At 32.7% G+C, this 27,821-nt stretch overlaps 2 protein-coding genes across 2 annotated transcripts in view; both read right to left on the bottom strand.

Moving 5' to 3' along the window:
* ASS1 (argininosuccinate synthase 1) overlaps positions 1–14,971 on the bottom strand; it is a 55,990-nt gene extending 41,019 nt beyond the window's left edge. The window contains exons 1-6 of the mRNA XM_067471781.1: positions 14,800–14,971; positions 9,821–9,936; positions 9,322–9,390; positions 8,249–8,437; positions 5,185–5,241; positions 3,374–3,448 (exon numbers count right to left, since the gene is read on the bottom strand). Of these exons, the coding sequence (XP_067327882.1) occupies positions 3,374–3,448; positions 5,185–5,241; positions 8,249–8,437; positions 9,322–9,390; positions 9,821–9,928 (498 nt within the window). The 5' untranslated portion in view covers positions 9,929–9,936; positions 14,800–14,971. The remainder of the gene's footprint in view (positions 1–3,373; positions 3,449–5,184; positions 5,242–8,248; positions 8,438–9,321; positions 9,391–9,820; positions 9,937–14,799) is intronic.
* An 88-nt stretch (positions 14,972–15,059) lies between these two features.
* On the bottom strand, positions 15,060–27,461 carry C11H9orf78 (chromosome 11 C9orf78 homolog). The gene is made up of 9 exons (XM_067471782.1): positions 27,262–27,461; positions 25,005–25,064; positions 23,351–23,402; positions 23,022–23,092; positions 20,912–20,989; positions 18,655–18,852; positions 16,879–17,015; positions 16,618–16,716; positions 15,060–15,364 (listed from the first exon to the last, which is right to left on the bottom strand). Exons 1-9 carry the CDS (start codon positions 27,348–27,350, stop codon positions 15,273–15,275), a joined length of 876 nt encoding a protein of 291 aa, XP_067327883.1. The 5' UTR covers positions 27,351–27,461; the 3' UTR covers positions 15,060–15,272.
* Between the last annotated feature and the right edge of the window lie 360 nt (positions 27,462–27,821).

Raw genomic sequence — 27,821 nt, forward strand, 5'->3', positions numbered from 1 at the left:
AGTAAAATATAAAAATAATAGTAATAGTAATCATTGCAAAAATATAAATATAATATATATATATATATAATATATATAAAATATAAAAATAATAGTAATAATCATTGCAATAAAAATAAATAAAGAATGTGCAAAAATAAAACTGTACAGAAAATACAATTGAAAAGTAAATAAAGTAAAATAAGGGTGAAAAAGGAAATGAAATAAATAGAAATGCAAAAAAAATAATCATTGCAAAAAAATGGGGGTAAAAAGGAAATAAAATAAAAAGAAATCCAAAAATAATTATAATTACAATAAAATAAAATAAAATAGGGGTAAAAAGGAAATGGAATAAAAAGAAATTTGTGGATGTATTTGTGATATATTGTGAATAATTTCATGATCATTTTTCCGAATTTATTTAATGATTACTTTAGTTAATATTTTCATTTTTGTTAATATTTTTGTATTTTCCTGAACTTTTTGTGAATACTTTCATTATTACTTTTGTGAACGTTTTTGCAAGTATTTTTCTGAATATGTTTCATGAATATTTTTGTGAATATTTTGTGATTATTTTTGTAAAAATATATTTGGGGTATATAAATTACATGGCATTCTTTGCATAAAAATATGGAAATTAGGGAGGAATAACATGTACACAAAACAGAAATAAAATAAAAACGAAGAAGAATAAAATCAGCAATAAATAAAGAAATAAATAAAAAACATGCTGAAAAATAAAACAAAAAGAAATGCCCCTGGCCTATATATATATATATATATATATATATATAACAAAAAAAATATAAAAATGCATAGAAAATAATGTTAGAAAGTAAAATAAAAAGGAATAAAAATAAAATAAAATGAGAAATAAAAATGTGCCAAAAAATGAATATATATATATATATATATATATATAACAAAAAAATAATATAAAAATGCATAGAAAATAATGTTAGAAAGTAAAATAAAAAGGAATAAAAATAACATAAAATGAGAAATAAAAATGTGCCAAAAAAAGGAATAAAAAGTAAAAAAAGAGAAATAAAAATGTGCATGATTAGAAATAAAGGGAAATAAAATGTGTCAAAATAATTAAAATATATCAATGCAAAAAAAGAATTAAATATTAAATAATTACATATATATAGAGAAAGAGGTATGAATTGTGCAAATAAAAAGATATATATATATTATATATAAGATATATATATATTATATATATTATTTTTGCAAATACGCTCTCCACATGTAGTTTGTCCTCCTATATATATATATATATATATATATAGGAGGACTACATGTGGAGAGCGTATTTGCAAAAATAATTAAAAATATATAAATTCAAAAAGGAATTAAATATTAAATAATTACATATATATAGAGAGAGAGGTGTGAATTGTGCAAATAAAATGGCATATATATATATATATATAGTATGTGTGGCGAGCGTATTTGCAAGTCTTTGCGCACCTTGCAGGCACACGTATGTGTTGTGGTTCTTTCTGGAAAGCGCTTTCCTTTTCTTTCCGGCTCTGAAAGGCCTCCAATGGAGGAGAGGGTTGGACCGGAGCAATTTCCTGGCTGATCCCCCCAAAACGCTCTTTTCTTTGATTTGACGGATTGTCAGGCTTTTTTGGCATCCCTGGGGCGACGAGACGCCAAACTTCTCCCCTGTTTCATTTTTACGGCCGGGAGAACGAAGGAGGGAAAGGAGGAGAAAGGCAGGGAAAGAGGGATTTGACGGCGGCGGCAAGGTGGGGCCCTGAAAGAGGATTGCAATTAGCAGAGAGGTAATTACAGATGGAATTAAGAGAAGTGTGTGGATGTGTATCTCTCTCTATCTCGATATATATATATTCCTTGGGAATCGTTCCCCCGCAGGGATGGAGGTAATTGCGGAAGGGCCGGCCATTGTGCGCAAGGCGAGTCCAAAGTGCGGAAATTAAAGGTTCGCTGCAAAAGGGAAACGAGGGAGGAATGACACGTTGCGGAAAAAGAAAGAACGAATGAACGAAGAAGGAAAGAGAGAACGAATGAACCAAGGGAAGGACGGACTTATCGTTGTTCTTGTTCTCAAAGGATTCAGACTACTGTGTTTCAATGCAGGTTGAGAGAGTGTGACCCCTTTTTCAAGATATAATAATAATAATAATATATAATAATAATATATTAATACTAATATATTAATATTAATATATTAATGATAATAATAATGGTAATAAACATAATATAACAATAGGTTGAGAGAGTGTGACCCCTTTCTTGAGATATAATAATATATATATATAATAATATATAATAATAATAATAATATATTGATACTATATTAATAATAATATAATAATATACTAATACTATATAATAATAATAATAATAATATATTAATGGTAGTAATAATGGTAATAAACATAATTAACAATAGGTTGAGAGAGTGTGACCCCCTTCTCAAGATATAATAATTATATATATATATATATATATATATATATAATATTAATCCTATATTAATAATATATATAATATATTAATGGTAATAATAATGGTAATGAACATAATATAACAATAGGTTGAGAGAGTGTGACCCCCTTCTCCAGATATAATAAGATATATAAAATAATTTATAATAATAATAATATATTGATACTATATTAATAATAATATAATAATATATTAATACTATATAATAATAATAATATATTAATGGTAGTAATAATGGTAATAAACATAATTAACAATAGGTTGAGAGAGTATGAACCCCTTCTCGAAATATAATAATAATAATAATACAAAATAATAATATATGATATATTAATACTATATGAATACTATATAATAATAATATATTAATGGTAATAATAATGGTAATAAACATACGATAACAATAGGTTGAGAGAGTGTGACCCCCTTCTCCAGATATAATAATAATATATAATAATCATAATAATATATTAATATTCAAGTAATACTATACGTAATAATACATTAATACTATGTAATAATAATGTATTAATGGTAATAATAATGGTAATAAAGACAATATAACAATAGGCTGAGAGAGTGTGACCCCCTTTTCTCAAGATCTAATAATAATAATATATATAATAATAATATATTAATGCTTCTAGAACATGGCCATACAACCCGAAAAACCTACAACCCAGTGATATATATATATATATATATATATATATATATATATATATAAAATAACAATATAATATATTATATAACAATAACATAATAAAATAATATAATAATATTGACGCCCTTGAGGCCACCGAGAAAATGTAATAATAATGACAATATTGGCCTTGACTTTTTCTAAAGGCTGAGAGTGTGTGACCCACGAGAGGTGACCATAGGGTTCCTCTATAGACCGTACCTTGGCAAATGCCATCAGGTCGCCTCGGCCTCGGAAGCGGCTGTAGAACTCGGGCACCCGCCACGGCGCGATGACCTGGATGGGAGAGGAAGGAGGCCATGATGGGACTTAGAGTTATATTTGTTGCTTCCATCGATGTCAAATGTTGTTCCTCCTAGAACCCTTTTTGCAAAGCGCTGGGACCAAGAGTCCTCCTTTTACCGGGGCCTAGAAACCTTATTTTGCAAAACACCCGGAGGGAGAGCCCTTCTTTTGCAAAGCGCTAGGACATTGAGTCCTCCTTCTGCAGAATGCTGAGACCTAGAACCCTTTTAACAAAGCACTTGGACATAGAACTCCTCTTCTGCAAAACCATTGAGACCTGGAACCCTTCTTTTGCAAAACGCTGGGGCGTAGAGCCTTTTTTGAGAAACACAAAACCTAGAAACCCTTTTACAAATCACTGCAGCCCAGAACCCATCTTTCACTAAACACTGGGGAGTAGAGCCCTTCCTTTGAAAAATGTCAGAACCTAGAACACCCTTTCACAGAACAATGGTACATAGAATCCTTCTTTTTGGAAACATGGGGAGCGAGACCTCTTCTTTTGCAGAATACTGGGACGTGCAGCCATTCTTTTGAAAAATGCTCTGACCTAGAACCCTTCTGTTGCAAAGCACTGGGAGTTAGTCTTTCTTTTGGAGTAAGCTGGGACCTAGAACCCTTATTTTGGAAAGTACTTGAACCTACAACCCTTCTTTTTTGCAAAGCGCTTGGAGCTAGAGCCCTGGTTTTGCAAAAACAACAGGGCATAGAGCCCTCCTTCTGCAACAGTGTGACCCAGAACCCTTATTTTGCAGGACCTAGAGCCCTTCCTTTTGCAAAGCAGTAGGAAATAGAGCTCTTCTTTTGTGAGGTGTTAGAACCTGGACGTAAAATGCTTCTTTGCAAAATGCCGAGACCCAGAACACCCCTTCACAGAAAAATGGCACGGAGAACCCTTCTTTTTGGAAACACGGGGAGCAAGACCCCTTCTTTTGCAGAATACTGGGACGTGCAGCCATTCCTTTGCAAAATGCTCTGACCTAGAACCCTTATGTTGAAAAGCACTGGGAGTTAGTCTTTCTTTTGGAGTAAGCTGGGACCTAGAACCCTTATTTTTGCAAAATATTGGGACCCAGAGCCCTTATTTTGGAAAGTACTTGAACCTATAATCCTTTTTTTTTTTTGCAAAGCGCTTGGAACCAGAGTCCTGATTTTGCAAAAACAACAGGGCATAGAGCCCTCCTTCTGCAACAGTGTGACCCAGAACCCTCATTTTGCAGAACCTAGAGCCCTTCTTTTTTGCAAAGCTCTTGAAACTAGAGCTCTTACTTTGCAAAAACAGGGTATAGAGCTCTCCTTTTGCAACAGTGTGACCCAGAACCCTCATTTTGCAGAACCTAGAGCCCTTCTTTTGCAAAGCACTAGGAATCAGAGCTCTTCTTTTTGTGAAGGGTTAGGACCTGGACGTAGAATCCCCTTCTTTTGCAAAACGCCGGGACACAGAACCATTCTCTTGCAAAGCTCCAAGACCTAGAACCCCCTCTTTTTTTGCAAAGCATTAGGATCTAGAGCCCATATTTTGCAAAAATCGCTGAGACAAAGAGTCGTTCCTGTGCAAAGCGCTTGGGATTGTGGCAAAAAAGGAAACAAAAGGAAACCCAAGCCGGGGCCAAGCTGGCTCGGCTGCAACAGTTGCATGGCCTTGGGCAAAACGGGGTGTCCCCTTACAGAGAAGAGCCCCCGCCTCCCTCATCCCCCATTCCCCCGGGAGATGTAGTTCTCCTCACCTGGATCTCGGGGCACAAGGCATAGTAGGCCAGTTCGAACCGGATCTGGTCATTGCCCTGAAAACAAGGGCAGAAAGAGGGCACAAAGAGATCATAACAATGACAACAACAACAACAACAACAACAGAGGGCAAATTAATATTTTGTCAGCCAATCTGAGCGCCTTTGGAGCTGAGGAGAGAGATAAAAAAATCAATATAATAATAATAATAATAATAATAATAATAATAAATCTATATAATAATGATGATAATATCTTTAAATAATAATAATAATAATCATCATCATCATCATCATCATACATTAACATTTGTAATCTGCTCAGTAATCCAAGGTAACGGGTAATAAATAAAATGTATTATGATTATGATTATTATTTAATAACAATAATATTGGTAAAAATATGATTATTTATGTCATTAGCTAATCAATTAGATTATGTCATTGTTTAATATTATTTATTATTAGTATTATTAATTTAATATTTATTATTATAATTATTTAATAATAACAACAATGGTGAAAATAAGGTTATTTATGTAATTAACCCATCAATTAGTTTGATTATGTCTTTATTTAAATAAATAACCTTATTTGCACCATTGTTGTTGTTATTAAATAATAATAATAAATATTAAATGAATAATACTAATACTAAATAATATTAAATAATGACATAATCTAATTGATTGGCTAATGACATAAATAATCATATTTGTACCAATATTATTGTTATTAAATAATAATAAATATTCATAATATATAAATAATATTAAATAATGACATAATCAAAGTAATTGATTGGTTAATTACATAACTAACCTTATTTGCACTATTATTATTAAATAATAATAAAAATTATTAAATTATTAATTAAATAATAAATAATTGCATGATCAAACTAATTGATCGGTTAATTACATAAATAATCATATTTGTACCAATATTATCATTATTAAATAAAAATAAATATTCCTAATAAATAAATAATATTAAATAATGACATAATCAAACTAATTGATCGGTTAATTACATAATGAAACTTATTTACACCATTATTATTATTATTATTAATATTAAATACTAAAAATTATTAAATAAATAATAAATAATATTAAATAATGGCATGATCAAACTACTTGATCAGTTAATTACATAGATAACTATATTTGCACCATTATTATTATTATTATTACACAATAATAAATACTAATAAATTATTAAATAAATGATAAATAATATTAAATAATTGCATGATCAAACTAATTGATCGGTTAATTACCTAAATAATCATATTTGCACTATTATTATTATTAAACAATAATAAATACTAATAAATTATTAAATAAATGATAAATAATATTAAATAATGGCATGATCAAACTAATTGATCACTTAATTACATAAATAATAATCTATTACTAAGTAATAATACCTAATATTAAATTATAATATTGCATAATATTTATAATCATAATAAATAAAGACATAAATAAAGACGCAATTGTGTTGTTATTGATGTGCCATTACTTGTATATTATGCTCTCATGGTTTTAAATTGTTATTGCTATTTTGATATGACTGTCTTTTTGCTCTGTTGAGTCGCCTACGGACTGAGAAACTGCGGTATACAAGCAAAGTAAATAAATAAATAAAATAAATAAATAATCAAACTAATTGATTGGAAACTATGGGACCTTGGCGCCCTCTTGTGGGCGAAAGCCATCAATGCAATGCTCATGCCAAGGAGGATATTTGTGTGATGTTGGCGCCCTCTGGTGGACACACCTATGAAAGCACTAAAGGACCCTTTGATAATAATAATAATTTGAGTAATAATTCAATAGAAATAGAAATAATAATTAAATAATATTATAATAAAAATAAATGACAATAACTTTAATAACAATTTAACAGCAACAATAACAATAATAATTTTATTTTCCCTTTCACTGCCACATGGAAACCTGTAGTATGGCAAGGCACACAAATAATAATAAATAATTTAAAATGTAAGTTAAAATATTTTAATGTAATAATAATAATAATAATAATAATAATAATTTAATTTCCCTTTTACTGCTGCATGGGATCCTGGGATTTGTAGCATGGCGAGGCATAAAATAATAATAACAACAACAATAATAATAATAATAATAGACCTGAGAATATTTTAATATTGTCATCATCATCATCATCATCATCATCATTATCATCTCCACTCTCACTGGCATAAAATAATATTAATAATAATAATATTAAAATAATAATAATAGTATTTTCCCTCTCACTGGAGAGACATAAAATATTATTAATAATAATAATAATAATAATAATAATGTAATAATAATAATAATAATAGTATTTCCTCTCTCACTGGCCCATGGGACCCTGCGATTTGTAGTATGGAGAGGCATAAAATAATAACATTTCAATAATGTTGTAATAATAATAGTAATAGTAATAATAATAATTCTTCTCTCACTGGCCCACGGGACCCTGAAATTTGTAGTATGGCAAGGCATAAAATAATAATAATATTAATAATAATATCTTAATAATATAATAATAATAATAATATAATAATAGTATTTCCTCTCTCACTGGTCCATTGCGATTTGTAGTATGGCGAGGCATAAAATAATAATTGTTGTCATAATAATTATCTAATTATCTATAATTATAATAGTATGGCGAGGCATAAAATAATAATAATATTAATAATAATATTTTAATAATGTAATAATAATATAATAATAATAGTATTTCCTCTCTCACTGGCCCATGGGACCCTGGGATTTGTAGTATGGTGAGACATAAAATAATAATATTTTAATAATGTAATAATAATAATAGTATTTCCTCTATCATTGGCCCATGGGTCCCTGAGATTTGTAGTATGGTGAGGCATAAAATAATAATATTAGTAATAATATGTTAATAATGTAATAATAATAGTAGTATTTTCCCTCTCACTGGCCCATGGGACCCTGTGATCTGAGCCGCCTGACCCCGCCTGTTTCCCCGTGTCCCCCGTCCCGTTCCCCTTTCTGCCTTGCCCTACCTTGCCGGTGGCCCCGTGGGAGACATAGTGCGCCCGCTCCTTCTGGGCGAGGGCCACTTGTCGGCGGGCGATGCAGGGCCGGGCCAAGGCAGTCCCCAGCAGGTACCGTTCCTCGTAGGCGGCATTGGCCTGGACCCACGGCCAGATGAACTCCTCCACAAACTGACCCCGGAGGTCTTCCACGTAGACCTAGCAAGTGAGGGAGGAAGACATGTATTATTATTATTATTATTATTATTATTATCACCATCACGATTAATAATATTAATAAATATCTAAATAATAATAATCATATGTTAATAATGATAACAATGATAATAATAAATATCAAGATAATAATAATATAAACATTTATATAATAATAATAATAATAATAATAATTTAATTACTTATTAATCGTCCTCCATCCAAGATGCTCTAGGCGATTTAATAATAATAATAATAATAATCCAGCATATAGATCTCGTTTGCTGTGACATACTGTGTTTTTGTGTCAGTAAAATAATAATAGCATAAAAACACATAATAATAATAATCTGTTAATAATAATAATAATGTAAAAATATTGTCACAATAATTATCTAAATAATAATACTCTATTAATAATCATAACGATAAATTTCTAAATAATAATAATAATTATTATAATCTATTAATAACATATTGTGTTTTTGTGCCAGTAAATAATAATAACATAAAAATCACATAATAATAATCTGTTAATAATAATAATAATAATATAAAATATTGTCATAATAATTATCTAAATAATAATAATAATAATAATCTATTAATAATCATAATGACAAATTTCTAAATAATTATTGTTATTATTATTACAATCTATTAATAATCATAATAATAAATATCTAAATAATAATATAAAATTGCTTAATAATAATAAGAACATTTTGTAATAAACTCTGAGTGTCTTTGTAGCAAGGTTAAAATAATAATAATAATAATAATAATAATAATAAATCTCTAAAAATAATAATGATAATAATAAGAAAAAGAGGGCAAATTAATATTAGGAATAGTAATAATAATGATGATGATTATTATTATTATACCTTTTTGGCTCCGAGGGCAAGCGCCTTCTCTCTCGCCTTTTCAAAGTCTTCATTTTGTCCGATGTTGGCCTGGAAGATTAACACAAAAATCAATCAATCAATCAATCAATCAATCAAATGGGGAATAACAACGAATTTTAGAAAACTAAATGAATTATATTCCCAAAATTAGATATACAAACATATACTATAATAGTCCATAGCTGTGTTTTCATTTGTCCACATCTGACAAAATATGTCCTCTCTAGGCATTTTCTAGGTCCGCCAGCATGATTTCTATGACATCCTTTCTATGGCAGTCAAGAAGTCCCTGATTTCAATACAATTTGCTATTAATATTTATTTTGTTAATCCACATGTTGAAATATGTCCACCCTCCTAGGCATTTCTTAGGTCCTCCAATGCAACTCCCTGGTATCATTAGCCATAGAGTTGTATAGGAGGACACAGGGATTCCTAGAGGCCCCGTTTCGCGTGCTCTTTGACCTCCCCTCATTACCAGGTAAGCGATGACGTCATAGCCTTGTTCCTGGAGCCAGACTAAAATGCAGGAAGTGTCCAATCCGCCGCTGTAGGCGAGAACCACCAGGCCTTTGGAGCCAGACATCACTGGATCTATTACACATAATAATAATAATAATAATAATAATAATAATAGCAACAATAATAGCAATTTATTTATTATCAGCCTCTCTTCTTCGGCTCCATTAAAATAATAATAATAATAATAATAATAATAATAACAGATTTCTTATGAGCCTCTCTCCTTCAAATCCATTAAATAATAATAATAATAATAATAATAATAGATCATCAGCCTCTCTCCTCTGGATCCATTAAATAATAATAATAATAATAATGTATTTATTATGAGCCTCTCGCCTTCAGGTCCATTATATAATAATAATAACAATAATAATAATAATAATAACAGATTTATTATCAGCCTCTCTGCTTCTGATCCATTAAATAATAATAATAATAATAATAATAATAAAAATAATGGATTGATTATCAGCCCCTTTCTTTTGGATCCATTAATAATAATAATAATAATAATAATAATAATAATAATGTATTTATTATCTGCCTCTCTCCTTCAGATCCATTAAATAATAATAATTTATAAGTCTCTCTCATTCAAATCCATAAATAATAATAATAACAGATTGATTATTAGCCCCTTTCCTTTGGATCCATTAAATAATAATAATAATGATAATAATAACAATGTATTTATTATCAGCCTCTCTCTTTTGGATCCATTAAAAAATAATAATAATAGATTTGTTATCAGCTTCTCTTCTTCGGATCCATTAAATAATAATATTTATTTATCATCAGCCTCTCTTTGCAGCTAAAGGCTGATCATGGGAGTTGTAGTCCTGCAAGGCCACTTTGTCCCAGGTCTTTTCTTTCAAAATCAGAGGAATAAACATGTTGTGGGGAAAAATAAGGTTAATATGTAATGGAAGTTTGGCCATTCCTGTCTTCTTTTTCTCTAAAGAGAGAGATATTTGGAAGCAGGGAACAAAGGACAAAGAGTCACAAGGAAAAGGGAGGCATCATATCTACCCAATGTTTCTCGTGTGTATGTATGGATGTATGTGTGTGTGTGTGCATATCAGTTATACATTTATATATATATATATATATATAGTATATCTGTGTATATATGTTATTAGTACTAATGTGCATATGTGTGTATATATGTACATACATATATATACATATATATATACACGCACGCACATCAGTATGTGTGTATATGTATATATGTATATCTATAAAATGACTATCTATATCAGTGTGTATATATATATATATATGTGTGTATGCCAGTATATGTGTTTATTATGAGCATATATGTCTGTGTGTATACAGATATATCTATACACATACATACTAGTATATGTGTGTATGTTACTAGTATATGTGTGTATATATTATGAGCATATATGTCCACATATATATATATATATACACACACACACACATACACACAAGAGTATATGTGTGTATATTAATAGTAGTATATATATGTGTGTGTGTGTGTGTGCATATTTATTTGCACTGTATATACCAGTATGTGTATATATATTATTATCATATACAACTTTATATATATATATATATATATATATATATATATGCATGCATATACCAGTATGTGTGTGTATTATTATTACTAAATATGTGTATATATTATGTGTGTGTGTGGAAGTATATACCAATACGTAAGCCTATATTTATTTATTTATTATTATTATTACTAAATATGTATATATATTATATGTATGTATGGAAGCATATACCAATACGTAAGCCTGTATCTATTATTATTATTATTATTATTATTATTAAATATGTGTATATATTATGTGTGTGTGTGGAAGTATATACCAATATGTAAGCCTCTAATTATTATTATTATTATTATTATTATTACTAAATATGTGTATATATTATGTGTGTGTGTGGAAGTATATACCAATATGTAAGCCTCTAATTATTATTATTATTATTATTATTATTATTATTATTATTATTATTAAATATGTGTATATATTATGTGTGTGTGTGGAAGTATATACCAATATGTAAGCCTCTAATTATTATTATTATTATTATTATTATTATTACTAAATATGTGTATATATTATGTGTGTGTGTGGAAGTATATACCAATACGTCAGCCTGTATTTATTATTATTATTATTATTATTATTAATTTATTTACTTCTATGCTGCCTTTCTCCTCATTGAGATCTCAAGGCAGCTAACAATCATGCAATTCAAATAAAACAAAATAAACCAAAATAAACCAAAATACAAAAATTAAAATAAGTGAAATAATTTTAACTTATTATCAAGTTAAAATACACAAAAACAATTAAAGTTACACACATATACATACATGTATGTATATATGTGTATGTGTGTGTGTATTATTATTATTATTATTATTAACTTTATTTGTACCCCGCTAGCATCTCCCGAAGGACTCGATGCGGCTTACACGGGCCGAAGCCACAAAACACAATACAATAGAAAACATAACACAGCAATAAACAAAGCAAATCAAAACAATTAAGCAAAATAACCACAATGACAATACATCAAGACACTATTAAAACTGGTTCGGCCAGCGCAATGGGGTACAGGGTTAAAAGTGCTGAGATGGCAGGAGGAACGTAGGATTAAAAGTACAGTGTGCAGCAACATTGGTTGTGCTAAAGTGCTTCTAGGACTTGGGATGGGGATTCCTAATCTGCGAAGGCACATCGGAACAGCCACGTTTTTAGGTTCCTTCTGAAAACTGCTAGAGTAGGGGCCTGACGAAGCTCTTTTGGAAGGGCATTCCAAAGTCGGGGGGCCGCCACAGAGAAGGCCCTGTCCCGCGTCCCCACCAAGCTTGCAACATAGGTGGGATCACGAGCAGGGCCTCCCCAGATGACCGGAGTGAGCGTGTGGGTTCGTAGATGGAGATGCGGTCACGCAGGTAGGGTGGTCCCAAACCGTTCAGGGCTTTGTAGGTGAGCACCTGCACCTTGAATTGGGCTCGGAGAATAAATGGCAGCCAGTGGAGCTCCTTGAACAGGAGGGTTGACCTCTCCTGATAATGAGCTCCAGTTAGCATCCTAGCTGCTGCCCGCTGGACCAATTGAAGTTTCCGAGCCGTCTTCAAGGGCAGCCCCACGTAGAGCGCATTGCAGTAATCCATTCTAGAGGTGACCAAGGCGTGGACCACCCCGGCCAGATATATATATAATGGAATATATATATAATAGAATATATATATATACACACACACACACACACACACACACACACACTACATATATATGAATCTTTTTAATGAAAATAAATATGGCCACTCTAGCATCCAGACTCCAACAATAAATAGTGACTGAAACTACAGCAAATCTGCATTCAACCTGACTGTCCAGCAGGAAGGCAAGCCAATAAAAGACGCTGTATCTGGGCCAGGAGGGCCCGGGAATACTTTCCACTTAATTATACTCTCTTTTTTCCCATGGAAACAAACCCAAAGGTTTGCAGCAGAGCCACGGCTTCGTTCTGCTCCTTCGATACTATCATTCTATTCTATCAAAACTATAATTCTTTTGATTTTTTTTCATTTTAGTCCACCTTTCTGCTCCATAGATTCTACCATTTGATCAATTAATTCATTCTAACCCATTGATTCTATCATTCTATTCTGTTGGATCTATCATTCTGTTCCATCAATTCTATCACTCAATTCTATTGATTGTATCATTCTATTTCATCGATTCTATCATTCCGTTCAATTAATTCTATCATTCTATTCTATCGATTTGGTCTCTCCATTCTATCAATTCTATCATTCTATTCTATCATTCTATCATTCCTTTCAATTAATTCTATCACTCTATTCTATTCAATCTATCACTCAATTCTATCGATTCTATCATTCCGTTCAATTAATTCAATCATTCCATTCTATCGATGCTATCACTCCATTCTATCGATTCGATCATTTCACTCTATTGATTCGATCATTCCACTCTATCAATTTGATCATTCCATTCTATAGATTCTATCAATCTATTCTGTTGACTATCACTCCATTCTATCAATTCTATCATTTTATTCTATCAATTCTATCATCCTATCACTCCATTCTATCAATTCTATCACTCTATTTCATCAATACTATCATTCCGTTCAATTAATTCTATCATTCCACTCTATCGATTCTATCACTCCATTCTATCGATTCTATCACTCCGTTCTATTGATTCTATCACTCCATTCTATCAATTCTACCAGTCCATTCCATCGATGCTATCACTCCATTCTATCAATTTGATCACTCAAATCTATCAATTCTATCATTCTATTCTATCAATTCTACCAGTCCATTCTATTGATTCTATCATTCTATTTTATCAATTCGATCGCTGCATTCTATCAATTCATATTTAATAATAATAATAACATAAAGGCAGTTTTAATAATAATAATAATAATAATACATATAAATAATAATAATTCAGAGTTGACATTATTATTTAATAATAAATAAATAAATAAATAATTTACAGCTGGGAAACAACACGACACTCCAATAACCAATATTATTATTGTGTTTCTCTCCTCCTTTTCTCCAGGGTTTTACCTTCCAATGTTTAAATATATTACATTAAAAGCACCTATTAAAACAGAGTTATAATGCAACTATAAAAGAACAGATTTAATAATATAAATAAATAAAGATAATTTAGAAATACAGATGAAAAACCACACAACACTCCAATAATAATAAATATTATTATTGTGTTTCTACCACTGCTCTCCCCTCTTGAACACCAATCTTATTTATTTTTATTTATTTATTTACATTTATATTGACATCTTGCATTTCTCCAGCTTTTGCATTCCAATATTTATGCACATTTGCACAAAGTGACCAATTTGCAAGGTTTTGCTTACCAGGAAATTGAGCGAAGGGAAGCCAAGGAGATGATGATGATGATTTGTGTCCCTTCTTTTTCCTGGAATATATAAACTGAGACAGGAGGAGGAGGAGGAGCTGGGAATTGAGGAGGAGAACTCCCTTGTTTCTGGATTTGCCCAAAAGCAACCCTTTCCTTTCCCCAAAAGCAAACCCCGCGCAATGTCCAAAGTCTACGCGCTCTCAAACCTTGAGCCGGTGACGAGTTTCCTTGCAGACAAAGTACAACCTTGGACTATTTATTTTTTTTCCAAATTCTTTTTAATGGCCATTTTGGGGGCAACGTCCATAACATCACAACCCAGACGTATACAAACACACTGCAATGCTAGAAATCCCAAATGCCCCCCTCCCCCCGAAAAACTAATATTTGCAAGACAGGAAGCAGAGCCTGGTTTTTCCCATTTTCGTCTCCAAAAAATAAAAAAAGGAGGAGAAACCCAAGTGGCTTTCAATAGCGGCGGTTCATCTTCTTGAACTTCTCGTAATGATAATCGTCGGTCGCTTTTTCGTTGGGCGGGCGCTTGCGGTTCGGCGGAGATCCTGTAAACGAAAATGTAAACAGTAGACGATACACTTCCGAAAATCATGGTATTAAATACATTTGTTAAATAAATAAATAAATGCAGCAATAATAATAATAATAATAATATAACAGGTTATTCAAGAGATGAAAGAAATAAGTGCAATAATAATAATAATGATTATGATAATAATAATATAACATGTTATTTAAGAGACGAAATAAATATACAATAATAATATAACAAGTTATTTAAGAGAAGAAAGAAATAAGTGTAATAATAATAATAATAATAATATAACAGGTTATTTAAGAAAGGAAATAAATAAATTCAACAATAATAATAATATAACAGGTTATTTAAGAAAGGAAAGAAATAAATTCAATAATAATAATAATATAACAGGTTATTTAAGAAAGGAAAGAAATAAATTCAATAATAATAATAAAACAGGTTATTTAAGAGAGGAAAGAAATAAGTGCAATAATAATAATAATAATGGGTTATTTAAGAGAGGAAATAAATAAATGCATTAATAATAATAATAATAACAGGTTATTTAAGAGACGAAAGAAATGCAATAATAATAATAATAGGTTATTTAAGAGAGGAAAGAAATAAGTGCAATAATAATAATAATAATAATAATAATAATATAACAGGTTATTTAAGATATGAAAGAAATAAGTACATTAATAATAATAATAATAATAATAATAATATAACAGGTTATTTAAGAGAGGAAGTAAGTGCATTAATATTATTATTATTATTATTAATATAACAGGTTATTTAAGATATGAAAGAAATGCAATAATAATAATAGGTTATTTAAGAGACAAAAGAAATAAGTGCAATAATAATAATATAACAGGTTATTTAAAAGATGAAATAAGTGCAATAATAATAACATAATAGGTTATTTAAGAGAAGAAAGAAATAAGTGCAATAATAATAATAATAAAACAGGTTATTTAAGAGAGGAAAGAAATAAGTAAAACAACAGCAGCAATAATAATAATAATAATAATAATAATAATAATAATAAAACAGGTTATTTAAGAGACGAAAGAAATATGTGCAATAATAATAATAATAATGAAACTCCAAGTTATAAATTCAACAACAACAATGGTATGGAAACCCCAAGTTATTTAAATGAGAAAAGACATAATAAATAACATTACAACAAGAAATATAATAACGATATATCTTACGGAAATAAAAATGTAATTTTCAACAACAACAACAACAACAAGGGAATGAACTTACTTTCTGGTTCCGGCTTCTCCGTATCTCCGACCCGCAATGGACGTGCTTTGGGCTCCTCTTTATTCCTCCTCACCGGTGCATTCAGTTCTTCATGGTAAACTGGAAGGAGACACCCCAAAAATACGGAATACGATGTCAGAAACAACGGCAAAACCACGAGTCTCCTCATTCTCCTCCTTCTCTCTTATCACACGGTTTGCTTTCTTTCCACAACATCAAACCAAGGTTTGCCCAGAATATAAACACGGAAATGGGACTCACATCGGTTGTGCTGGACGTAGTTGACGGCCATGTTTGTGGGCACGAAGGAGGTCTCGTTGTCCTTCTTTTTGTTTTGTTGTTCTGCCAAGAGACGCGCTTTGGCCTCTTCGGTGGAGATGATGTTCTTGATCTTGGCCCTAAAAGAACAGATGAGGAGGAGGCGGGAAGAAGGAGAGAGTTTTCACGTCCTATTTGCATTATTATTATTATTATTGACACATAAACACAGTATGTCTCAAAATTATTATTATTATTATTATTATTATTGACACATAAACACGGTATGTCACAGCAAATGAGAGATATATGCTGGATTTTGTATCTCAAAATTATTATTATTATTATTGATACATAAACACAGTATGTCACAGCAAACAGGATGTATTATTATTATTATTATTATTATTATTATTAATCCAGCTTTCCTCTCTTAAAAGAGACCCAAAGACTTTCCTGAGAGCAAGGACATATTATTATATTATTATTATTATTATTATTATTATTATTATTATTATCCTATGTCTTTCTTTCCTTTTCCCTTCCTCTCTCCCTCCTTCCCTTCTTTTTCCTCCTCTTCTCCCCTCCTCCCTGCTTCCTTCAGTCTCTCCTCCCCTTTTCCTTCCTTTTTTCTCCTTCCCTTCTTTCCTTCCTTTTTCTACCTCCCCCTGTCTCCTTCCCTCTCTCCTTCCTTCAGCCTCTCCTCCCTTTCTTTTTCCTTCCTTGCTCCCTTCCTTCCTTTTTCTCCCCTCCTTCTTCTATCCTTCCCTTTTTTCCCTTCAGCCCCTCCTCCCCTTTTCCTTCCTTTTACCCCTTCCCTCCTTTATCTTCCTTCCTTCCTCCTCCCTCCTTCTTTTTTCTCTCCTTCCTTTTTCTTCCTTCCTCTGTCTCCTTCCCTCTATCGTTCCTTCCTTCAGCTCCTTCCCCCTTTCTTTTCCTTCCTTTTCCCCCTCCCTCCTTCCCTTTTTTCCTTCCTTCCTTCTTTTCTCCCCTCCTTCCTTCCCTCTCTTTTTTTCCCTTCAACCCCTCCTTCCCTTTCTTTTCTTTCCTTCCTTTTTCTCCCCTCCTCCTTCCATCCTCTCTCTTTTTCCTTCAGTCTGTCATCCCCTTTCCTTCCTTTTACCCCTCTCCTCTTCCTTCCTTCCTTCCTTCCTTCCTTCCTTCCTTCGTCTCACTCCCTCCTTCCTTTTTCTCTACTCCTTTCTTCACCTTTCCCTTCCTCCGTCTCCTTCCCTCTTTTCCTCTTTTTCCTTCCTTCCTTGTTTTCTCCCCTCCTTCCCTCTCGTTTTTGTTCCTTCAGCCGTTCCTCCCCTTTCTTTTCCTTCCTTCCTTCCTTTTTCTCCCCTCCTCCTTCCATTTTCCCCCTTTTTCCCCTTAAGCCCCTCCTTCCCTTTTCCTTCCTTTTACCTCTCCCTCCTTTTCCTTCCTTCTTTCCCCATCTTGCTCCCTCCTTCCTTCCCTTTTTCCTTCCTCCCTCCGTCTCCTTCCTTCCTTCAGCCCCTCCTCCCTTCTCTTTTCCTTCCTCCCTTTACCCCTCTCTCCTTCCCTCTCTTTTTCCTCCCTCCCTTCCTTCCCTCTTTTTCTTTCCTTCAGCCCCCCCTTCCCCTTCTTTTCCTTCCTTCCTCCCTTTTTCTCCCCTCCCTCCTTCCCTCTCTTTTTCCTTCCTCCTATTGACAACATATTCCTATTGATGTGGCCTGGGAACGCCCCCCCAGCACCACCCCCGGCTGGCCGACCCCCCCCCCCAGCCCCCGGGCTGGTTGTTGTGGGGTGCCCTACTCGATGCCAAGGTCAACTTCGGGGATGCCGCTGAGCATCTGGTTGGAGAGCATCTCTTCGGTCTTCTTGGCCGAGGAGACGCGGATGCTCTCGGGCAGCTCGTACAGGCAGTCCTCCGCGTTCTTGGCCTTCACCTTCTGCTCCTCGCTCTCCACGATGCCCTTCCGCTTCTTCAGCTCCGTCTCAATGTACTTCATCCTGGGAAGGAGGAAGAGCAACAACAACTCCCATCATCTTCACTCCATCCTCCCCTGACCCTCACCAAAACAAAAAGTGCATCGTGGGGAGTCTGTGTGGCAGGTTTGGTCCGGGTCTGTCATTCATGGGGGTCGCGGTGGTTTCTGGAATTGAGTGAAGGTACTGCAAGTCCCCTCATCCATGGCAAGTTTGGTCCAGATCAACAATATTAGTAATAATATAAAAACCAAATAGTAATAATAATAGTAAATAAAAAGGAAATGTAATAACAATAATATATGTAAATATAATATTAATAAATATAATGATAATAATATAAGTAATGAGCCGAAGTGGGTGAAGGTATTGCAAATCCCATCAATCTTGGTACGTCCTCCAAATTTCACCAGGACGTACAGTGGATCATGGGGGGGGGGGGGGATGTTCTGTGTGCCACGTGTGGTCCTGATCCATCACGCATGGGGGTCAGAGTGGTTTCTGGAATTGAGTGAAGGTACTGCGAGTCCCCTCATCCACTGCAAGTTTGGTCCAGATCAATAATATTAATAATAATATAAAAACCAAATAATAATAATAATAGTAGTAGTAGTAGTAAATATAATAACGAGAAAATTTAATAACAACAATATAAGTAAATATAATATTACAAAATATAAGGATAATAATATAAGTAATGAGCCAAAGTGGGTGAAGGTACTGCAAATCCCATCATCCATGGTCTGTCCTCCTTCAAATTTCACTAGGACGTACAGTGGATCATGGCGGGGGGGGGGGGTGTCTGTTAGCCAAGAGTGGTCCTGATCCATCATTCGTGGGGGGTCGCAGTGGTTTCTAGAATTGAGTGAAGGTACTGCAAGTCCCATCATCCACAGCAAGTTTGGCCCAGATCCATTGTTGGTTGGGTTCACAGTGCTCTCTGGATGTAGGTGAACTACAACTCCTATAAATGAATTCCCCCCAAACTTGAAGCTTCCCAAACGGCCTTCCAAATCCCAACTTCACAACGCAAACCAATCCTAATTTCCAAAGAGTTTTTTTGACGGAAGAAAGCCTCCACATCGCAAAAAACAAATCTATAATAATTTTTAAAAATCAAATAGTAGTAATAATAGTAAATATAATAATAACAATAATAGATGTAAATATAACAATATAAGTCAATATAATATTAATAAATGTAATTATAATAATATAAGTAACAATAATACGTTTTTTATTATTTTTTTTAATTGTATTAAGTTTTTTATTAATTTCTAATAAGAACATAGTTGTAAAGAGTGGTTTTGCTGTAGCGCAATGCATTCGCCAGCAAATACTACTATTATATAATATGTATTATAATATACATCCTATTACAATACACATCAAACTATAATATACTATATCTATAATACAATATAACATATATTATATGTTTTATATTATAAATATATATATATATATATATAATAAATTATATTATATATGTAACATAATATATATAATATAGGTTGATGTGTATTATAATATATATAATATAATAATAATAACAATATAAGTAACCATAATAAGGTTTTTTTTGTTTTGGTAAAATTTAATTTGTAATAAAAACTTAGTTGTAAAGAGTGTTTTTGCTGCAGCGCATTGCATTCGCCAGCAAATACTAGTTATATAATATGTATTATCATATACATCCTATCAAACTATAATATACTATATCAATAATATAATATAACATATATTATATGTATTATATTATAAATTTATATATATAATATATTATATTATATATATAATATAGTTTGATGTGTATTATAATATATATAATATAATATATAATATATATAATAATGTATTATATAATATTATATTCTAATAATACAATAAATGTGTATTATTTATAAAGCAATAATACAAAAATTGCTTTTATGACCCACTTTTCAATAGCAATTACAAACTGAATTTGTAATAAAAATAATTGGGGGAGGGGTTAAGGTTTTGAAAATTAGGGGTGCACATTATGTTAGATAGCACAAGTTATTCACTTAAATATGGTAGCATAGGACTAAAAAAGGCTTACATGTCGGCATCTTCGTCCCTCCGGTTGGTCTCTGCTGAAAAGGACGTCCCAAGGTTGAGATCCTCTTCTTCGCTGATCCTACAAAATGGGTAATAATACTAATTGTTATTATTATTATCATCATTTACAAAATAGGTTGTATTTCTTCAATGGTAAGACGCCATCGACTGTCAGACGCAACATGATTTCAATCCCAAAAATACAAAATTATAAGATGCATCTCATTCTTTGGGATGTTTATATATGGAAAAAGTTGAAGAAATACAGGAAATGCCAAAATGGAGTATTAGAATGATTAAAACAAGGGAAAACAACAATGGCTTAACTCCATGCAAACTATACAATAATGTGTACTTTTCGTCCAGGACTGGGCCCCAAAGCGACTTGCAGCCATAAGAACTATACGATTTGAGAGAGAAATGGTGGATAAATATAATAATAATAATAATAATAATAATAATAATGATAATAGTGTTTCCTGCACTTGGCTAATAATATAATATAATACAATATATTGTATATACATATAATATTTATAATATTATAATGTAATAATAATAATAATACTATATTATAATTATATATTTTATATTACATGTAATATTACTAATACTATTACAGTATAATGGTATTTTACAATATAGTAATATATGATACTAATATTGTGCTATGATAATAATATAATAATATAATATAATAATATAATATTATCATAGCACAATATTACTAATAGGAAATGGAACAACGGAAAATGATACTGGATTGTGATTAGGACGATGAGACGACTTTGAATGGTTTCGTAGTAATTACGATGTTTTGTATAATGCTGGACTGTGAATTGTATTTTTACACTGTGTTTTGAATTGTGTTTTTTCTATGTTGTACACCGGTGTGAGTCGCCTCCGGGCTGAGAACAGCGGTATAGAAGCAAAGTAAATAAATAAATAAATAATATATTATATTTACATATTATTTGTAAGTTGCTCTGTAAGTTGGGATGAGAAAGGGCGGCATAGAAATGTCGCAAATAAATAAATAAATAGTAATAATAATAATAATAATAATTGTGTCTCCTGCACTGGCTAATAATATAATATAATATAACATATTGTATATACATATAATATTGATAATGTTATAATGCAATACAGTATAATACTACTAATAATACTATATTATAATTATATATTTTATATTACATGTAATATTACTAATAATATTACAGTCTAATGGTTTAGTACAATATAGTAATATATGATACTCATATTGTGCTATGGTTATAATATAATATATTGTGTTTACATATTACTTGTAAGCCGCTCTGAGTCCCCTTCGGGATGAGAAGGGCGGCATATAAATGTCGTAAATAAATAAATAATAGTAATAATAATAATAATAATAATAATTGTGTCTCCTGCACTGGGCTAATAATATAATATAATATATTGTATATACATATAATATTGATAATATTATAATGTAATACAATGTAAAACTAATAACAAAAATATGATATTGTAATTATATATTTTATATTACATGTAACATTACTAATAATATTACAATAATAGTACTTTGCTAATAACACAATATATTGTATGTATATATATATATATATATATATAAAGCCGCTCTGAGTTCCCTTTGGGGGGAGAAGGGCAGCATATAAATGTCGTAGGTAAGTAAGTAAATAAATAAATGTATCTCCTGCACTGGGCTAATAATATAATATAATATAATATAATATAATATATTATAATATATTATAATATATTATAATATAATATATGGTATATAGATATAATATTGATAATGTTATAATGTAATACATTATAATACTAATAATAATACGATATTATAACTTTTTTTATATTACATGTAATATTACTAATAATATTACAGTATAATGGTATAGTACAATATAGTAATATAAGATACTAATATTGTGCTATTAGTACAATAAGATACTAATGTTGTGCTATGGTAATAACATATTATATTTTCATATTACTTGCCCCTCTATAAATGTCGTAAATAATAATAATAATAATAATAATAACAATAACAACAATAATAATAACAATAATAGCAATAATAATAATAATGATACCTGTCTTTGCCCCGTTCTTTCAGCTTCTTCATGTCCACCATGCCGCCCGTCTTGACCTTAAAAGGATCATCCTGGTAAGGAGAGAAGGAAATTGGGAGAAAAAGAAGGACTGTTTATGGTCCGATCATGCGTAGTTGTGGGTGAACTACAACTCTCAACATGCCAGGTTAACCCCGAGGAGCTTGTCTATGTAAGCGGACACCCCAGCCACATACACACATACAGATTTTCACTTTATTATTGTTTATAGATAGATAATTATATATCCTGCCGGCATATATTTCTCCCCCCAACAGAGCGCATTTTGAGGTCTCTGAACACAATCTTACCACCAAAGTGGTCTCTTCTGGTAGCTTTTCTCCCACGAGCAAAGCAGCCGCGCTGGGGGAAAAAAGACACATTTGTCAATGCTAGATTTATTTCAAGGTGGAGAATTAAACGCCTTTCTTTCTCCCTTTCTTCTCTGTTTCCTTCTTCCTTTTCTGTCTCTTTTCCTCCCTTCCTTTTTTTCTGTTTCTTCTCTTCCTTCCTTATTTTTTACCTTTTTCTTTCTCCCCTTTTCCGCCATTTCTTTCTTCTCTTCCCTCTCTTTTCCCCCTTTCTTCTCTTCCTTCTCTCTCTCTTTCCATCCTTTCTTCCTTTCTAACCTTTCTCCCCTTCTTTTCTTCCCTATTTGCGGCCTCTCTTTCCCCCCTTCCTCCTTCTCTCTTTTTCTCCTTTCTCTTTATTATCTTCCTTCCCTGTTCCCTCCCTCCCTATCTCTTCCTTCTCTTCCTTCCCTATTTCCTTCCCCTTTCTTTTTTCTCTCTTTTCTTCGTTTCTTTCTCTTTCTTCTCTCCTTTCTTCTCCTCCTTCCCGATTTCATATCTTTCTTTCTCCCTTTTCTCCTTCTCCTTTCTTTCTCTTACTTCCCTCCTTTCTCCTCCTCCTTCCCTATTTTGTATCTTTCTTTCTCCCTTTTCTCCTCTCCTTTCTCCCTTTTTTCTCTTTCTTCCCTATTTCCTACCTCTTTCTTCTCTTTTTTCTGTTTCTTTCTCTTTCTTCCCTTCCTTCCCTCCTTTCTCCTCCTCCTCCCCTATTTTGTATCTTTCTTTCTCCCTTTTCTCCTCTCCTTCTCCCTTTTTTCTCTTTCTTCCCTATTTCCTACCTCTTTCTTCTCTTTTTTGTGTTTCTTTCTCTTCCTTCCCTTCCTTCCCTCCTTTCTTCTCCTCCTTCTCTATTTCTTATCTCTCTTTCTTTCTCCCTTTCCCCTTCTCTCTTTTCTCCCTTTCTTTCTCTTTCTTCCCTCCTTTCTTCCCCTCCTTCCCTATTTCGTGTCTTTCTTTCTCCCTTTTCTCCTTCTCTTTCTCCCTTTCTGTCTCTTTCTTCTCTTTCCTGTGGTATTTCCTGGAGCCAAAGTGATGACAATCTAAGTCAGGGAAATGATGGTTCTCTCTGGGAGAAACCTGACTTGGAAAGTGCAGTGCTTCAAGGTCAGTCAGAGGAGCCAGAAACTGCAACATTAGATAAGGAGTAGGGCAAAGAGCTAAGTGATACTGGAGGTCCTCAGGAGAAACACCTGGAGTTATAGAGATCAACAAAAGTCTTAGTTTACAGATTAGAGCGGAAAATAGGCAGCGCTGGTCAGAGCGTTTATGTGGGAAAGTTTGGGAGAGAATTAATGGGAAAAGAAATGACTTCATGGGTGCCTATTAATTAGCAAGTTGTTTACTTAAGGGACCATAGTGTTCAAGTGAGAAGCTAGGCTTGAGTTCTTTGGTTCTTTTTTCACATCAAGCCTTGGTTTTGGATTGAAGTATCCTGGAAGTGTTCTATGCTCTTGTTTTTGTATTCCTGCTCAAGTTTTACTAAGGATACCTTTTGCTTGTGGACTTATGCTGTAATTATAATTTTTTGGCAATTCCTGGATTGTGTTACCTTGGGATCGACATGAGACATTTGGGAGAAAAGTAGGATCAAAATAAAATAAAATAAAACACCGACCTGACGCCATTTGGTCTCTTCCTCAAATTCTGCACTTCTTTGGCTTCCTCCAGTTTCAACCTGAGAAGAGAGAGAGAAAAACAAAGGCTAGATTCAATCCTTTCTGCCAGAATTTCAAACGGAACGAAGCCTCTCTCTTCTTCAGGTCGATCCAGCCAAGGCTAAACTATGAATTTTAAATTGTATCCTCCCAACCCTGCTATATGCCTGCGAAACGTGGACTGTCTACAGACGTCAAACTCAACTTTTGGAATGATTCCATCAGCGTTGCCTCCGGAAAATCCTGCAAATCTCTTGGGAAGAGAGGCAGGAAAATGTCAGCATGCTGGAAGAAGCAAAGACCACCAGCATTGAAGCAATGGTCCTCTGCCATCAACTCTGCTGGACTGAATGCAACGTTAGTCTGAATGCCCAAAGATCACCATCACCCAAAGAAGTTACTATTCTTTGAACTCAAGAATGGGAAACATAATGCTGGTGGACAGCAAAAGAGATTGAAAAAGGGACTTAAAGCCAACCTTAAAAACTGTGGCAGAGACACAGAAGCCCTGGCCCTTGAGCGCTCTAGCTAGAGGTCAGCTGTGACCAGCAGTGCTGTGGAATTCGAAGAGGCATGAATTGAAGGCGAAAGGGAGAAATGTGCCATGATGAAGGCGCGTCAAGCCAACCCTGACCGGGACCGCCTTCCACCTGGAAACCGATGCTCTCACTGTGGAAGAACATGCGGGCCAAAGGCACTTACAGACCCACTGCCAAGACACTGCACTTGGAGGGCCATCATCCTCGGGTTATGAGGCAGAGGTTGAAAGACGTGTTCATGGCGTCTGCTGCTATGTCCTTTTGAGGGAGGGATTTATTATTATTATATCATATTACTATATGTAATGTATGTATGTATTATGTGTATGTATGTGGATATATGTGTATGTACGTATATGTATAGATAGAATAGAATAAAGCAAAGAATAGAATGTGTAGATAATTATTCTGTATGTATTATGTGTATGTATGTGTACGTGTATATATGTCTATGTATGTGTATATGTGCATATATATGTATGTGTATAGATAGAACAAAATAGAATACATAGATTCTTCTGTATTTATTATGTGTATGTATGTGTACATGTATATATGTCTATGTATGTGTATATGTGCATATATATCTATGTGTATAGATAGAACAAAATAGAATACATAGATTCTTCTGTATTTATTATGTGTATGTATGTGTACATGTATATATGTCTATGTATGTGTATATGTGCATATATATGTATGTGTATAGATAGAAAAAAATAGAATACATAGATTCTTCTGTATTTATTATGTGTATGTATGTATATATATATATGTGTGTGTATAGAAAGAATATAGAACGTATAGATAAGATTATTCTGTATGTATGCAATAAAACAGCAATAGGAAAGATGTCCAGGCCAATTAGATTTTACACGGATGACTAGGACGGTTTTAAATGGTGTATTTTAATATTGAGATAATTTTTTAATGTTTATGTGTGTGAATTTGTGTCCCGGCATGGAATGTTTGTTGTGTATATGCTGTGCTCCGCCCTTAGTCCCTTATATATTCCCCGAAAGGGTGAGAAGGGTGGAATACAAATGTTTTAAATAAATAAATGTATATGTATGCATGTGCATAGATAGAATATATAATAGAATGTGTAGATTATTCTGTATGTATTATGTTTATATGAATGTATATATGTTTATGTGTGTATAGAATGTGTAGATAGATTATTCTGTATGTGTACGTGTATATACGTGTATAGACAAAAAGAATATAGAATATAAAGTGTAGATTATTCTGTGTGCATTGTGTCTATATGTGTATGTATGTATATGTGTTTAGATAGAATATAGAATATGTAGATAGATTATTTGGTATGTATTTTGCGTATGAATGTATATATATCTGTGTGTGTATGAATGTGTATAGATAGAAGATAATATAGAATAGAATGTGTAGATTATTACTCTATTTCTCCTTGCAAAAAAGCGGGGGGGGGGATCATTGTATTTAATGGCATTCGAACTGCCCTGGCGACCCGCGATAGCGCTTGGGAGTTGTAGTTCTAGGGAGGCGACAGTCCCTTTAAAGCAGGGCGGGCCAATCCTTTGCGGAACTACCACTCCCATGAGCCTTCGCGGGCCCAAAATGGCGCCGAATGCTCTTCGCCACTGGAAATGGGCCTGAAGGCCGTTCACAACACCAGAAATGGAGGGGAAATACTGACCGGACTTCCCGGGTGAGGTGCTGGTCTTCCTCATCTTCCTCCTCCTCGGAATCCGCTTTCCTCCGGCGGAAACACTTCCCCGCCGGCATTGCGGAAGACAGCAATGTCCGCGGCCCCCTCCGAAGGCCCCCTCCTCGGCCTCAACCTGAAGGAAAGCGCTTTCTGACGGGCGGGAGCGTCGCGTGCAGGTGACGTCGACAACGTGCGCCGAAGCCAGTTCCGCCCTGGCTGAAGTGAGGGCAAAACAAGGATGCAGCCATTGGGCAAAACAAGCCTTTGGGGTGAATATAGAGAAGCTAGTCAGATTTTGAATACAATGCAATAAGGGTCTAAAATGCCTAAAGAAACACAGAAGCATCTGGATAATTTAAAAACTAATTGTTACTTTGGGATTTCATCTGCATTTGCATACTGTGCATACTTAATTAGATATCTTGCAGGTAGTCCCAAGCCTAGGTGCGAAATTCCAATAGGTTTCCTTACATACACAAAAATGTGAAATATCGATTGTCATGGATTTGGGGATTTCACCTACATTTGCATAAACATATCCTGTATTT

This window comes from Anolis sagrei, chromosome 11, assembly GCF_037176765.1.
Source record: "Anolis sagrei isolate rAnoSag1 chromosome 11, rAnoSag1.mat, whole genome shotgun sequence".
Taxonomy (NCBI): domain Eukaryota; kingdom Metazoa; phylum Chordata; class Lepidosauria; order Squamata; family Dactyloidae; genus Anolis; species Anolis sagrei.